At 41.2% G+C, this 13,289-nt stretch overlaps 2 protein-coding genes across 3 annotated transcripts in view; one reads left to right on the forward strand and one right to left on the reverse strand.

Moving 5' to 3' along the window:
* The window catches only part of LOC137653565 (protein hobbit-like), a 572,883-nt gene that overhangs the window by 146,692 nt on the left and 412,902 nt on the right, over positions 1-13,289 (reverse strand).
* LOC137653563 (protein hobbit-like) overlaps positions 1-13,289 on the forward strand; it is a 107,058-nt gene that overhangs the window by 61,183 nt on the left and 32,586 nt on the right. For both annotated transcript variants that reach the window (XM_068387070.1, XM_068387071.1), the window contains exon 7: positions 7,884-7,985. In XM_068387070.1, the coding sequence (XP_068243171.1) occupies positions 7,884-7,985 (102 nt within the window). The remainder of the gene's footprint in view (positions 1-7,883; positions 7,986-13,289) is intronic.

Raw genomic sequence — 13,289 nt, forward strand, 5'->3', positions numbered from 1 at the left:
CTTATCGCACAAGAAACCTTGGCGCAAGGTTTCTAGACCCTTGAAGCGAAAGTCAGTCCCTTCAGGACAGGTCCAGCGTCCTGGCTGTAGCCATTGGGGCAGCTCTGACCTTTTGCAGTCGTCGGATGACTGTTCGCCTGTTAAGCGCAAGCGTAACACGGGGTCCGAGGGTCTCAGTAGAGGCAATGTTTTGCCAACGCAGACGTTACCGACGTCACGGCCCGTTCTGACTCCCGTTGATCCGAAGTGGGTTGTCCTGCGGGACATGCAGTCTAAGCTTGCCTCCCTTATGGAAGAGTATGACTTTGATCAGGTTCGCGATGATCCTTTGCTTGCGAGTCGCCAGTGCGCTGAACGTGACTCTGGCCTTCAGCTGCCTAAACGAGTGTTTTCTCGTCCGTTTGACGTTAGTGCTAACGTTTCTAGTACTTTGAAATGCGATGCTAGTCGTGTGCCTAGTCTTTCACGTCAGTCACGTGACATGGATCCCCCTTTGCTACAGTCTCAGACTGACGTTCAGCTGCTGCCGCCGCAGCCCCGCACTGACGTTCGCCGACCGGCTCCGTTGCCTCGACGTGACGTTGAGCGTCGGTCACCGCAGTCGGAGGTTGTTTTGCCTGCTCAGACTCTGCAATCAATGCAGGTCTGACGTGACGTCGAGCGTCAATCAACTTCAGCTGTTGTTGTTGGTCAGTCACAAGACTTTCAGTCCTTTCAGCAGCGACGTGACGTCGTTTCCTCTTCTGCTGCTGCTGCTCCGTTGCTTGTTGACATTGCCTGTCAAGCGTTGCCTCCTCGACATGTCTCTCCGTATCATGAGACTCGGCAGTTGTCGGACGAAGTTCTGTCGGATGAGGAAGTCGCTGATCCCCTTCCAACTGATATACCTTTGGGGACTTTGTCAGATGGAGAGGAGCCTAGAGTTGCTCAGCCCTCTCTTGATTTTAAAAAGATCATGCTGATTTTTAAGGAACTGTTTCCTGACCATTTTGTGACTGCTGCTCCTCGTTCGCCTCCGTCAGAGTTTACGCTAGGCCTAGCTACTTCGACGCCGTCATTTACTAAGCTAGTGCTCTCTCGCTCTTCTAAGAGAGCTTTGCGTTTACTAGGCGACTGGTTGATCACCAGGAGGAGTTTGGGGAAGACAGCCTTTGCTTTCCCCCCTTTTAAACTGGCTTCTAGAGCGAGCGTCTGGTATGACACGGGAGAAGTTCTCGGCTTGGGAGTTCCTGCCTCTGCCCAGGGAGACTTCTCAAGCCTCGTAGACTCTCCCCGTCGCCTGGCCATGATACGCTCAAAAGTTTGCTGGTCCTCTTCGGACCTTGATCATCTCCTCAAAGGGGTTTACAGGGCCTTCGAAGTTTTTAACTTCTTGGATTGGTCGCTGGGAGCCTTGAGCAGGAAGATCTCTTCGGCCGACCGTGATGTATCCGTGCTAATTATGTCCTGCATGGACAAAGCTATCCGTGATGGCTCTAATGAGCTCGCTGCTACCTTTACGGCAGGAGTCCTTAAGAAGAGGGAGACTCTTTGTTCGTTCCTTTCGGCAGGAGTAACTACCTGTCAAAGGTCAGAGCTTCTCTTTGCTCCGTTGTCATCTGCCTTGTTCCCTCAGCAGTTGATTAAGGATATTGCAGCTTCTCTGGTGCAGAAGGATACCCACGACTTGATGGCTACGTCGGCGCGTAAGGCTGCTCCTTCATCATCTTATGTCGCAAGACCCAAGCTCGATACTCCAGCAACGAGGTTTATCCCGCCCTTTCGTGGCAGAGCCCCCAGTAAGGGAAGCGCTCGTGCCGATAGTAAGAGAGGCAAGAGGAGAGGATCTAAGTCCTCCCGTGGCAGAGTCTGACTGCCCACGTCCTCAGACAGCGGTAGGGGCCAGACTGAACAACTTCTGGCAGGCCTGGGAGAAGAGGGGTGCAGACCGGGAGTCTGTGTTGTTGCTAAAGGAGGGGTACAAAATACCTTTTGTACGAAGACCTCCTCTGGTAAAAGTTCCTATAGACCTCTCTCCCAGGTATCGAGAGGAGTCAAGGAGACAGGCACTACAGCTGCAGGTGTCTCAGTTGCTAGAGAAGGGAGCGGTGGTGAAAGTCTCGGACCTTCAATCACCGGGATTTTACAACCGTCTCTTCCTAGTACCAAAGCATACAGGAGGTTGGAGGCCGGTGCTGGATGTCAGTGCGCTCAACGTTTTTGTTGTCAAAACAAAATTTACGATGGAGACCACCAAGTCCGTCCTAGCAGCAGTCAGAGAGGGAGACTGGATGGTCTCTCTCGACCTGCAGGATGCGTACTTCCACATTCCTATACACCCAGATTCTCAACCGTATCTGAGGTTTGTATACAGGAATGTGGTGTACCAATTCCGAGCACTGTGCTTCGGCCTCAGCCCTGCTCCTCTTGTTTTTACGAGGCTCGTGAGAAATGTGGCAAAATTTCTACATTTATCGGGGATTCGAGCCTCCCTGTACCTGGACGGACTGGCTGCTCAGAGCGTCATCCCGTCATCGCTGTCTGCAGGACCTTCAATGGACGTTGGATCTTGCAAAGGAGTTGGGACTGTTGGTGAACATAGAGAAGTCTCAGCTGACTCCCTCCCAAACGATTCTCTATTTGGGGATGGAGATTCACAGTCTAGCTTTTCGGGCTTTTCCGTCTGCCACCAGGATAGAACAACCCTTGCTCAAAGTCCGCCTCATGCTGAGAAAAGACCATTGCTCTGTGAGAAGTTGGATGAGCCTCCTAGGGACGCTGTCATCCCTGGAACAATTTATCTCTCTAGGGAGACTTCACCTTCGCCCTCTCCAGTTCCATCTAGACTCCCATTGGAACAAGAACAAGACTTTGGAGGCGATCTCGATCCCGATCTCCGAACCAGTAAAGACGTGCCTGAACTGGTGGGACAGCAATATAGGTCTTCGAGAGGGTCTGTCCCTGGCGGTCAAGAACCCAAACCACGTGTTATTTTCAGACGCGTCGGATTTGGGTTGGGGAGCGACTCTGGACGGTCTGGAATGTTCGGGTCTTTGGACGTCAGATCAGAGGAGCCTTCACATCAACTGCAAGGAGCTGTTGGCTGTTCACTTGGCCTTGACGAGTTTCGAGAGTCTTCTCCGAAACAAGGTGGTAGAAGTGAATGCGGACAACACCACAGCCTTGGCGTACATCTCCAAGCAAGGAGGCACTCACTCCCACACACTGTTCGTCATCGCAAGGGACCTCCTCATCTGGTCAAAAGATCAAGGCATCTCACTGTTGACGAGGTTCGTCCAGGGGAAATTGAACGTCTTTGCGGACTGTCTCAGTCAGAGAGGTCAGGTGATCCCTACAGAATGGACACTCCACAAGGACGTGTGCAAGAGTCTTTGGATGACTTGGGGTCAGCCCACCATAGACCTCTTTGCGACCTCACTGACCAAAAGGCTCCCGACCTATTGCTCTCCAGTCCCAGATCCAGAGGCGGCCCACATAGATGCCTTTCTGTTGGACTGGTCTCACATGGACGCTTACACATTTCCGCCGTTCAAGATCATCAACAAGGTTTTGCAGAAGTTCACCTCTCACGAAGGGACAAGGTTGACGTTGGTTGCTCCCCTCTGGCCCGCGAGAGAGTGGTTCACAGAGGTACTTCAATGGCTGGTAGACGTTCCAAGGAGTCTGCCTTTACGGATGGATCTCTTACGGCAGCCCCACGTAAGGAGTCTTCATCAAAGCCTCCCCGCGCTTCGTCTGACTGCCTTCAGACTATCGAAAGACTCTCAAGAGCTCGAGGATTTTCGAAGGAGGCAGCCAGAGCGATCGCGAGGGCTAGGAGATCATCTACTATCAAGGTCTACCAGTCGAAGTGGGAGGTCTTTAGAGAGTGGTGCAAGTCCTCCTCTATTTCCTCTTCCAGTACCTCTGTAGCCCAAATTGCGGACTTTCTCCTGCATCTGAGAAATGTTCGCTCCCTCTCTGCTCCCACTATTAAGGGTTACAGGAGCATGTTGGCGTCTGTTTTCAGACATAGAGGCTTGGATCTGTCAAATAACAAAGATCTCCAAGATCTCCTTAAGTCCTTCGAGACCTCTAAGGAGCGTCGCATGTCAACTCCCGCTTGGAACTTAGACGTGGTCCTAAGGTTCCTAATGTCAGACAGGTTTGAGCCATTGCATTCAGCCTCCCTGAAGGATCTCACCCTCAAGACGTTTTTTTTGGTGTGCTTGGCTTCGGCTAAAAGGGTCAGTGAGATCCATGCTTTTAGTAAGAACATCGGCTTCTCTACAAATAAAGCTACATGTTCGCTTCAACTTGGTTTTTTGGCCAAGAACGAACTGCCTTCTCGTCCTTGGCCTAAATCTTTTGAAATACCTTGTCTGTCAGAAATCGTAGGCAACGAAGTTGAAAGAGTACTGTGCCCCGTTAGAGCTCTTAAGTTTTACTTAGCTCGAACTAAACCATTACGAGGTGGTTCTGAGGCCTTATGGTGCTCCGTTAAGAAGCCCTCATTGCCCATGTCTAAAAATGCGTTATCGTACTTTATTAGATTTTTAATCCGGGAGGCACATTCTCATTTAAATGAGAAAGATCGTTGTTTGCTTAAGGTCAAGACGCACGAAGTGAGAGCGATAGCAACTTTGGTGGCTTTTAAGCAAAACAGGTCTCTTCGAAGTATTATGGACGCGACCTTTTGGAGGAGCAAGTCGGTGTTCGCTTCATTTTACTTAAAAGACGTCCAGACTCTTTATGAGGACTGCTACACCCTGGGTCCATTCGTTGCAGCGAGTGCAGTAGTGGGTGAGGGTTCTACCACTACATTCCCTTAATCCCAATATCCTTTTAATCTTCTCTTGAAATGTTTTTAATCTTGTCTTGGGTTGTACGGAAGACTAGGAAGTCTTTCGCATCCTTTTTGATTTGGCGGGTGGTCAAATGTCGTTTCTTGAGAGCGCTCAGATTAAGGGTATTGATGAGGTCCTGTTATAAGGGTGTTTGCCCTGGATATAACAGCTCCTGGGAGTCTTTCAGCATCCTGAGAGGATGGCTGGGCTTCGTGGGGAAAGCGGACTAATGAGGCAGAGTAATCGTCAGAGTCAGCTTCCTTACCAGGTACCTATACTTAAGTTGGTTTTTTATGAAATAATTGTCAAAAAACTCTTGAGCATATACGCCTTTATTGTATTAATACTGGTCTCTACCCACCACCATGGGTGTGAATCAGCTATTATATATTCACCGGCTAAGTTTAATATTTAAAAATGATATTTTGATTATAAAATAAATTTTTGAATATACTGTACTTACCCGGTCAATATATAAACTAAAGGCCCTCCCTTCCTCCCCGATAGAGACCCAGCGGACTGAGAAGAACTGGAGAAATTGACAAGTATATGCGGTATCTGGCCGATAGTCGGCGCTGGTGGTCACACCCGCAACCTTCACGGCGATCGCTCGCGAGTTTTTGGAATCTGTCGAACCGTCGGAGACGTCAGCTATTATATATTCACCGGGTAAGTATACTCAAAAATTTTTTTATAATCAAAATATCATTTCAAAGAATTTATGGGATATTTTTTATTAAAGCATCAACTAGATCATTATGAAAAAATTAACCCAATAATCTTTAATTATGATAAAAATTATAAAGAAAATTATTGCTTAAATAGTCTAACTTTTTAGCCACCATAGTTATGTATTTAACGTAAAGAATGATCGAAGATGTAGTTGTGGGCAGGGTCTAACCGGACATCAACTGGCAGTCTCACGATGGCACTCTCACAAGGAAGTCATCTGTCAAATATGGCTAGAACTGCGCAGCAGCTACCGGATAACTGTAACTCTAGTTGAGCTTATTTCACCAGATTCTCTATCTAAAAAAAAAATCTAAATAACCAATCGTCTCAGCATCAACAAAACAACTGTTTATAGATGGCTAAATGATTCAATGAAGGAGAAAATTTGAAAAGCCATCCAAGGAGGTGAGAGACCCCGTTGCACAACCACAGAAGTAGACAAAGAGATATAAAGCCAATAGCATAGGCCTAGACTCCAGAGCCATCCTCTCATCATCATCACCATTATTATTATTATTATTCTTATTATTATTATTATTATTATTATTATTATTATTAATATAATTTAAAATATGTTATTGTCTTTCTGTAGAATCTGCACATAACATTTGTGGTTGAATATGCTTGACCTGATTATAGTCTTCCGTTCGTAAAGTAAAAGTAAAATAATAGAAAGGTAGATTTAATTATATTTCTAATAGCGAAGATAACTCTCCACTCTCCACCTTGCTTATTTATTTATTTATTTATTAATTTATTTTTCCTCTAACTGAAAAAACCTATTGGGAGACTAGAATTATATAAATAGCATTAACCATAATCTAAACTCTGACTTTTAATAATTTATTGCAAGTTTTGAAATCACAGTCTTAACTAACGTTTGTTTTATACGCAAAATGACATAAGCAAAAAATAAGTAATAACTTTTATATTATACCCCAGATGCATAGATTATCAATTGACTATATCGCTCTGATTAAACTTTTCTCTATCTAGACGCCCTCTTTCCCCACATGAATCCTTCTATCCAGACAGACAGCTGAAAGACTAGTCTCACTGACTCTTGCGGAGTCACGTTGACAAAGAGATTCTTGCTACAGTAACATATTAAATTTTTTGTTCTTAAGTATCATTTTAGCATGAAATGTTTTTTTAACAATCCAATATTATTCAATGATAAAATTATCCATAACAAGTAATAAACGTTGTCTCATACATATACATGTTTACAAAGTGAAATGTAAGATTTAACACTTAAGTGGCAACTTAAGAACAACACGTGTCGGAAGCAAAAATAAAAAAGTATCACCAGTTTTGCTGCATACTGTACAATAATTTTTCAGAGCCTGTTTATTGATCTTGTAGCACTAACATTCCCACGTAAATCATGTTTCACACACCCATTACTGTCTTACTAGATTTATTCCAAGTTGGGACCTAGCTATGTGTATCTTCCTCATATACCAACTACTGTACAATCTTGGTAAATAGCTCCAGTTATATGGATATCAGAGCTGAAGTATTTGAGAGATCACGTTAGGTGTCCATAAAGATATAAACTTGTTTAATTATTATTTATGCCATTTATGTAAACAAATGTAACTTACATTTACTGGGTCCTTGTCCCACTGGACAAGTACAGGCACTACTTTTAAAGATTAGAGATTATGCTAACTCACACATACACAATTGTCCAAAGATTATTGATTGTGACTGTATGTCTTATTGTTTGCATACAGAGTAAGAAGAAAATGTTACAAAACGAAATAGGGAGCTTCCTGTAAGCAAGTCTCTTGTTGATCTGTGTAGTAATGACCACCTCACTCATTGCAATGTTCCTTACAGCTCTTAATCAGTTAAATTTTGACTAAGTTACACTATAATCACAATTAATTAAGATTTTGTCTTAAACTTTAGAAATACATACACATATAAAGGAGTTAGTTTTGTACCTGTAGCTTGTAAATTAACTTTACGAGTAAATGGGTACTTAGCATAGATATTGTAACCTCATTCAAATGTATACACCATTTGAGCATTATAGTACTGTATGTTTAAACAGCTACTGTAATGCCAGATTTCTGCCCCACTTCTGGGTTTTTCATATTTAGGCAACTAGCATACAAGAGATGGGATAAGGATTAGGAATATGTAGGTGCATTATTATTTAAGAACAAGTGTGATAGATGTTTTGTAAAGAAGAGATTTTTATTTGTATTTATGATCACCAGTATACATTGCCTTGTATACTAGATGTATGAAAATGAAAATAAGTGTATATCTATCTTTAAGTATTGTAAAATAATTCATATTACCTATTTACAGGCAATCAAACATAAGTTAAATTTAGCCCATTTCCGAGCTGATGACACTGCTACACCGAATGAAGAAGAGAAGGCCCGTCTTCTTCTAGGTAGTAAATTAATGGTGAGTTTTAGCAATTCTAATTTATATCTGCTTTTCTTTGAGATTTTTACTGAGGTTAACGTATTGCACTAAAATTTTATTTAATTCTGGATAGAATTTCAGACTTTGTGTTGGAATTATTGAGAAATATATTGAATTGAGGTTAACGATAACTGAAAAAATAATACTGTATAAGCAAAGCAAAGAATGGAAAGCCTTTCAGAATTCATGGCAGCCCATCATTTTCATATTTGCTCACATTCTTGGTTTCGAATGTCCCTAGACTGAGTTTTTCCAAAGACAGAAAAAGTATGGTAGTCTAACAAGTATTCTTGTGACATCTGGAACCTGGAATTTTAAGAATTTACAGCACCATTGAATTCTGTCCAGAATTTCCCCTGGTTATTTGCAGTACAGTACTGTATTACTCTTGATAGAGATTGGTTGGTAATTATTTTCTCATTGAGTTCTTGATAACTTGTCCTACTTTGAAACTCCAGAAGTATGTATATACCCCTTAGTAACTTACATTTCCCTATAACTAAAATCTAAAACTTAAGACATAAAACCAGTAGTATTTACTGTTCTATAAAAATAGATAGTAGACAGCTTAACTTAAACAAAATAGAATTATTGCTTTGAGTGTTTGCTTATGAGTAAAGCTGTGGTGAGCTTGTTAATACTTTCTATTGAGTGAATTATCAAACTTTTGTTTAAATGAAATTTTAACAATAAAGCTTTATATATTTTATTACCTCTAGGTCATATTTCTTGCATCTATAAATCATGCGGTTTCAATGTTTAACAAAAGAAAAAATCCTTTACATATGTTCTCCTCTGGAGATTGCCAGTGTAGAACTCATAACCTAGGGAAGAAGCACCTGATGAGCTACCTCTCCCGCCACCTTCTCATCCGTGCAATTTTAAATCAACAAGGACCTTCAATTATTTTGACGAGTCTCACCTCTAGGTCACATTACTAAATATCATATTAACCCAGTGGTGAGCAAGTGGTAACCAGGCAACAAACTTACTCAATTTAGATCCTTATCAACTCTTCTTGCCTTCCTAAATTTACAACCTGTAAACATTTGATAATACAACCTATCAATAAAAGAATGTTCAAACACATTCTGCTACCATACCATTTTGAAAAATTAGAGCTAAAACGTAATTCTGTCTCTTATCTTAGACTTTGTTATCTAAGCATTATCCTAAGATAAAGTTGGATTACATGGACTTGCTTAAAAAATCAGTGAAATTGTTGAGTGTCTCGACTATTATAAACATCAACTGACAAAATTATTTGAGTTGCTCTTATTATTATGAAAATCTGAAATGGCTTGCCCTAAAGAGTGCCTAAGGTGTTAGTTGTAACTGCTATACTTTTGAATAAACTGGAGCTGATATTGCATTGGTCATCTCACAAATAAAGTGACAAGAAAACTCAAACTTGGACTTGTGCCTAGAGGGCCCTTATTGCACTGGCCGTCTTGCAAATGAAGCCCCAAGAAATCATATGCCAGGACTAATGCTTAAAGGAGAATCTGTCTCTAACCCAAATGTTGCCCATAAAGATAAAGTAAAACATTTTATGGAGCCCTTAAATTATTTGTTGTACCTCCTAAAGAATGACCATAATCATTTGTCTTTGAAATAAAAGTTGAAACCATGAAACACATTTCAGCTTTTAACTATATTACTATTCTATTTCCATAATATTATATGTTATTAATAACACATGCCTACCTGAGTGTTATGGGGTAGCAAAAAGCCAGGCAAAGGCTCATCAGTTCCGAATTGTTTTAATTCTTGTACAATTATTAACTTTAGTCCCCAGATTGACTAGTCATTTGATTCATAAACAGAAGTCCTATACCCACCAGTTTCCTCAGCAAATCCTATACTCATAATAAATACTTATGATTGGTACAACACTATCCAATACTTTGATAATTTAAGCTATTAAAAGAAATATTTTGGAATAAGTAACCCTCACCTTTGTTCTACATCAAAGGGTGGGAACAAACAATGCAAATCATATAAAGAAAAATTTGATTCACTCTTTTTGCTTTCTTATGATTCCAGATAACTTTTAATCAGTCAATCAATCTTGCTGCTCTGAAAACTCTGCCAGGGTCATGATTTAGCAAAAATTTTAGTTATTTATTACGCCTGCCTAAACCTTTTAGAAAGTAAGGTAGGCTATGCTAAAGAGATGAAGCTGTAGTTCAGAATGCTCATAAATAACCAAATTACCATGTAAAGGTTTCTTTCAGTCAGAAGAATGGGAAAAAACTAATTTGTGAGCAATATGTTATATGAAATACATATTACCATTTCAACATAAATACAACAATTTAATGATTCCATTATATTTACCGCACCGTGAAAAAGACAGTGGCTTGGATATCACCAGTTGGTGATAATAGTTTTTGAGAATTTTTGCCAACAATCTAAAAATAAATGGTTACTTTTGAAGGTGATTAATTAAAATAATTTTTTTCATATCAAAATTAAAAGGGATTTTGACGAAGGAAAAATCTATTTCTGGGCGAGAGACCCGTGTCGCCCAGTGAAATGCTCCTTTAGCACCATTTCTAAGGTATATAACTGCTATATATTACCAGAGAAAAAATTGCATAGGGATGCCAGGTTGAACCCAGCTCGCTCACCTATAAAAGGTGTCGATATATAATACTGGGGCGTGATAAATCACAACCAGAGGCCTCGTACCATTTAGATATCTCCTGTCAAAATCCCCGACCAGCGAGGTGCCGTTCCACCTCCCACTACTACAGTACCAACAATCCCACGCCAGTGACGTCACTCCTTATAGCACCCCAGATTGGGGTCCAATTAGGGAGGGACGGGTGGGTTCACTGGGCGACACGGGTCTCTCGCCCAGAAATATATTTTTCCTTCGTCAAAATCCCTTTTCTGGGCTCCGACCCGTGTCGCCCAGTGAAATCTTACCAGAGAATGGGGACCCAATATGGCTAACTACCTGAAGAGAGAATAACACAAAATAACAGAGCTGATGAGTTTAATATAAAAAAAGAGGGATGTGGAAACCCGTAAAATTAGATCAACATGTATATGACAGTGATGAAAAGACATGGGAAACAATCAATAATGAAACCCGAGGGATATTTGTGCCAAAGAAAGTGAAGAAGTCCAAGGACTTCGTAGACACTAAGTGAAAGGCATGCGGGAAGTCCAGAGGACTAGTGGCCTTAAAATTAATATTTAAAATTAATGTTAACTCCCTAAAGTCTGTATCAATGAAAATGTACTCACCGAGTCAGATGTTAGGGTGGAGGTTATTGTGTAGCAGACTACACAAGCGTCTGGATGCCATACAGCTAAGTCATCCACTCGGACAGAACAGTGGGCGTGTGAATGACACATGTCATGGCCGCAGGGTTGGAAGATGACAGCGGCACATGCCGTCAATGCACAGCATACAGTCTGTAAAATAAAAGATACATGAGTATCTTAAAGGAAAGCAAATTAGGGGCCTGGAGGCCCTGGTGCTTAAAATATATATACAGTGATACCTCTGGATACGAAAGTTTCTGCTTACGAAAAATTCAGGATGCGAAGTGATTCGAAGATTTTTATGCCCCAGGATACGGATAAAATTTCAGGATACGAAAACCTTACGAGATCCCAACTCTTCGCCGAGAGTAATTTTAAAAAGCGCGCGCCGCCTGACTTTGAACTTGGGTAGACTCACTTACAGCCTCCCGCTCACCCATTGGTTATCTCCCTACTCAGACGCTAGCTGACGCCATAAGATCCTGCTTTCCTATTGGTCGGCAACTATCCCAGCTTGCCTACGCACGGGCGTTCATCTCTCTCTCTCTCTCTTTTCGTTCCGACCGCGGTATCGTTAACAGACATTGTGTGCTTTCGCTTGTTTGACTTAGTGTTTACAGTACATTCGTACGCCACGTGTTATCGTTAATAAACATTCGTTACTGTGCACTGTACTGTATTAGTGTTTACTATACATAGACTGTATATAACGTTACGTAGTGTATTATACAGTGAACCCTCGTTTATCGCGGTAGATAGGTTCCAGACGCGGGCGCGATAGGTGAAAATCCGCGAAGTAGTGACAGCATATTTACCTATTTATTTAACATGTATATTCGGACTTTTAAAACCTTCCCTTGTACGTAGTACTGTTAACAAACCACCCTTTAATGTACAGAACACTTAATGCATGTACTACAGCACCCTAAACTAAAACAGGCACAAATATTAAAGGCGATTTTATATCATGTGTTTCCTAAACACCTAAAAAGCACGATAAAAAATGGCAACCAATGTTTTGTTTACGTTCATCTCTGATCATAATGAAGAAACAAACTCATTTAGTGTACACATATATGTACGTATAGGTTAGTTTTTGCATCGATTATATTGATTATACAGTACTGTATGTTGATTTTTTTATTACCAATGTTTTAGTTTACGTATTTTTCTTAGGACTTCCAAATGAAATCTTTTTCTTTATAACGCCGCCTGAAACGACGGCGTGTACGCTCAGTAAACAACCACGCTCAGAACAAACAAGGCATTTAACGCGCATGATGATAGTGATAAATAATGATACAGTACATACAGTATTTACAGTAAAAGCATTTACAAAATATGTTACCTTACAAATATAAATTATACAGTACTTGTACGTAGCAAAGCAGGAAAACAATTTGAGAGAGAGAGAGAGAGAGAGAGAGAGAGAGAGAGAGAGAGAGAGAGAGAGATTGTTTTACGTACGAATGTAAATTTTAAACAAAAAAAATATGATAGGTTACAACATGTAGACTTTTAAAACCTTCCCTTTAACTTAATGCATACAGTACGTACATTACTAAACTATAAAACAGGTTAAAGTAAAAAATAAAGATTGTTACTGTACTCACCACGAAAGAAGTTCAAGAAAAACTTGAATGACGATGGCGATGAATTTGCTGCACAGTAGAAATGATGATGATGAAGCTGATGATGTGTTCTACTGTGCAGTCAATGATAGTATTTTACGTCTCTTCAGACGGAGGTGTCTTTTCCTGGGACACCTCTTCAACTTCTTCAATTTCTTCCGAAGGCGTACTAGCAGGAGGAACTGGCTCTTTTTTGCGAGGCTGGAAGAACATTGTGATCGGAAGTTGTTGCCGCTGCTTCTTTTTTCGATCCAAGAGCATCCTGTAGGGAGTCATGATGTCATCGACCTTATTTGAGAATTGCATCGAGCGAACCATATCCTCGTCCCACTCTTGTAACATTTCTTTCGCCTCCTTCATATGGTTGCAGAAC

The sequence above is a fragment of the Palaemon carinicauda genome, chromosome 14 (assembly GCF_036898095.1).
Source record: "Palaemon carinicauda isolate YSFRI2023 chromosome 14, ASM3689809v2, whole genome shotgun sequence".
NCBI lineage: Eukaryota > Metazoa > Arthropoda > Malacostraca > Decapoda > Palaemonidae > Palaemon > Palaemon carinicauda.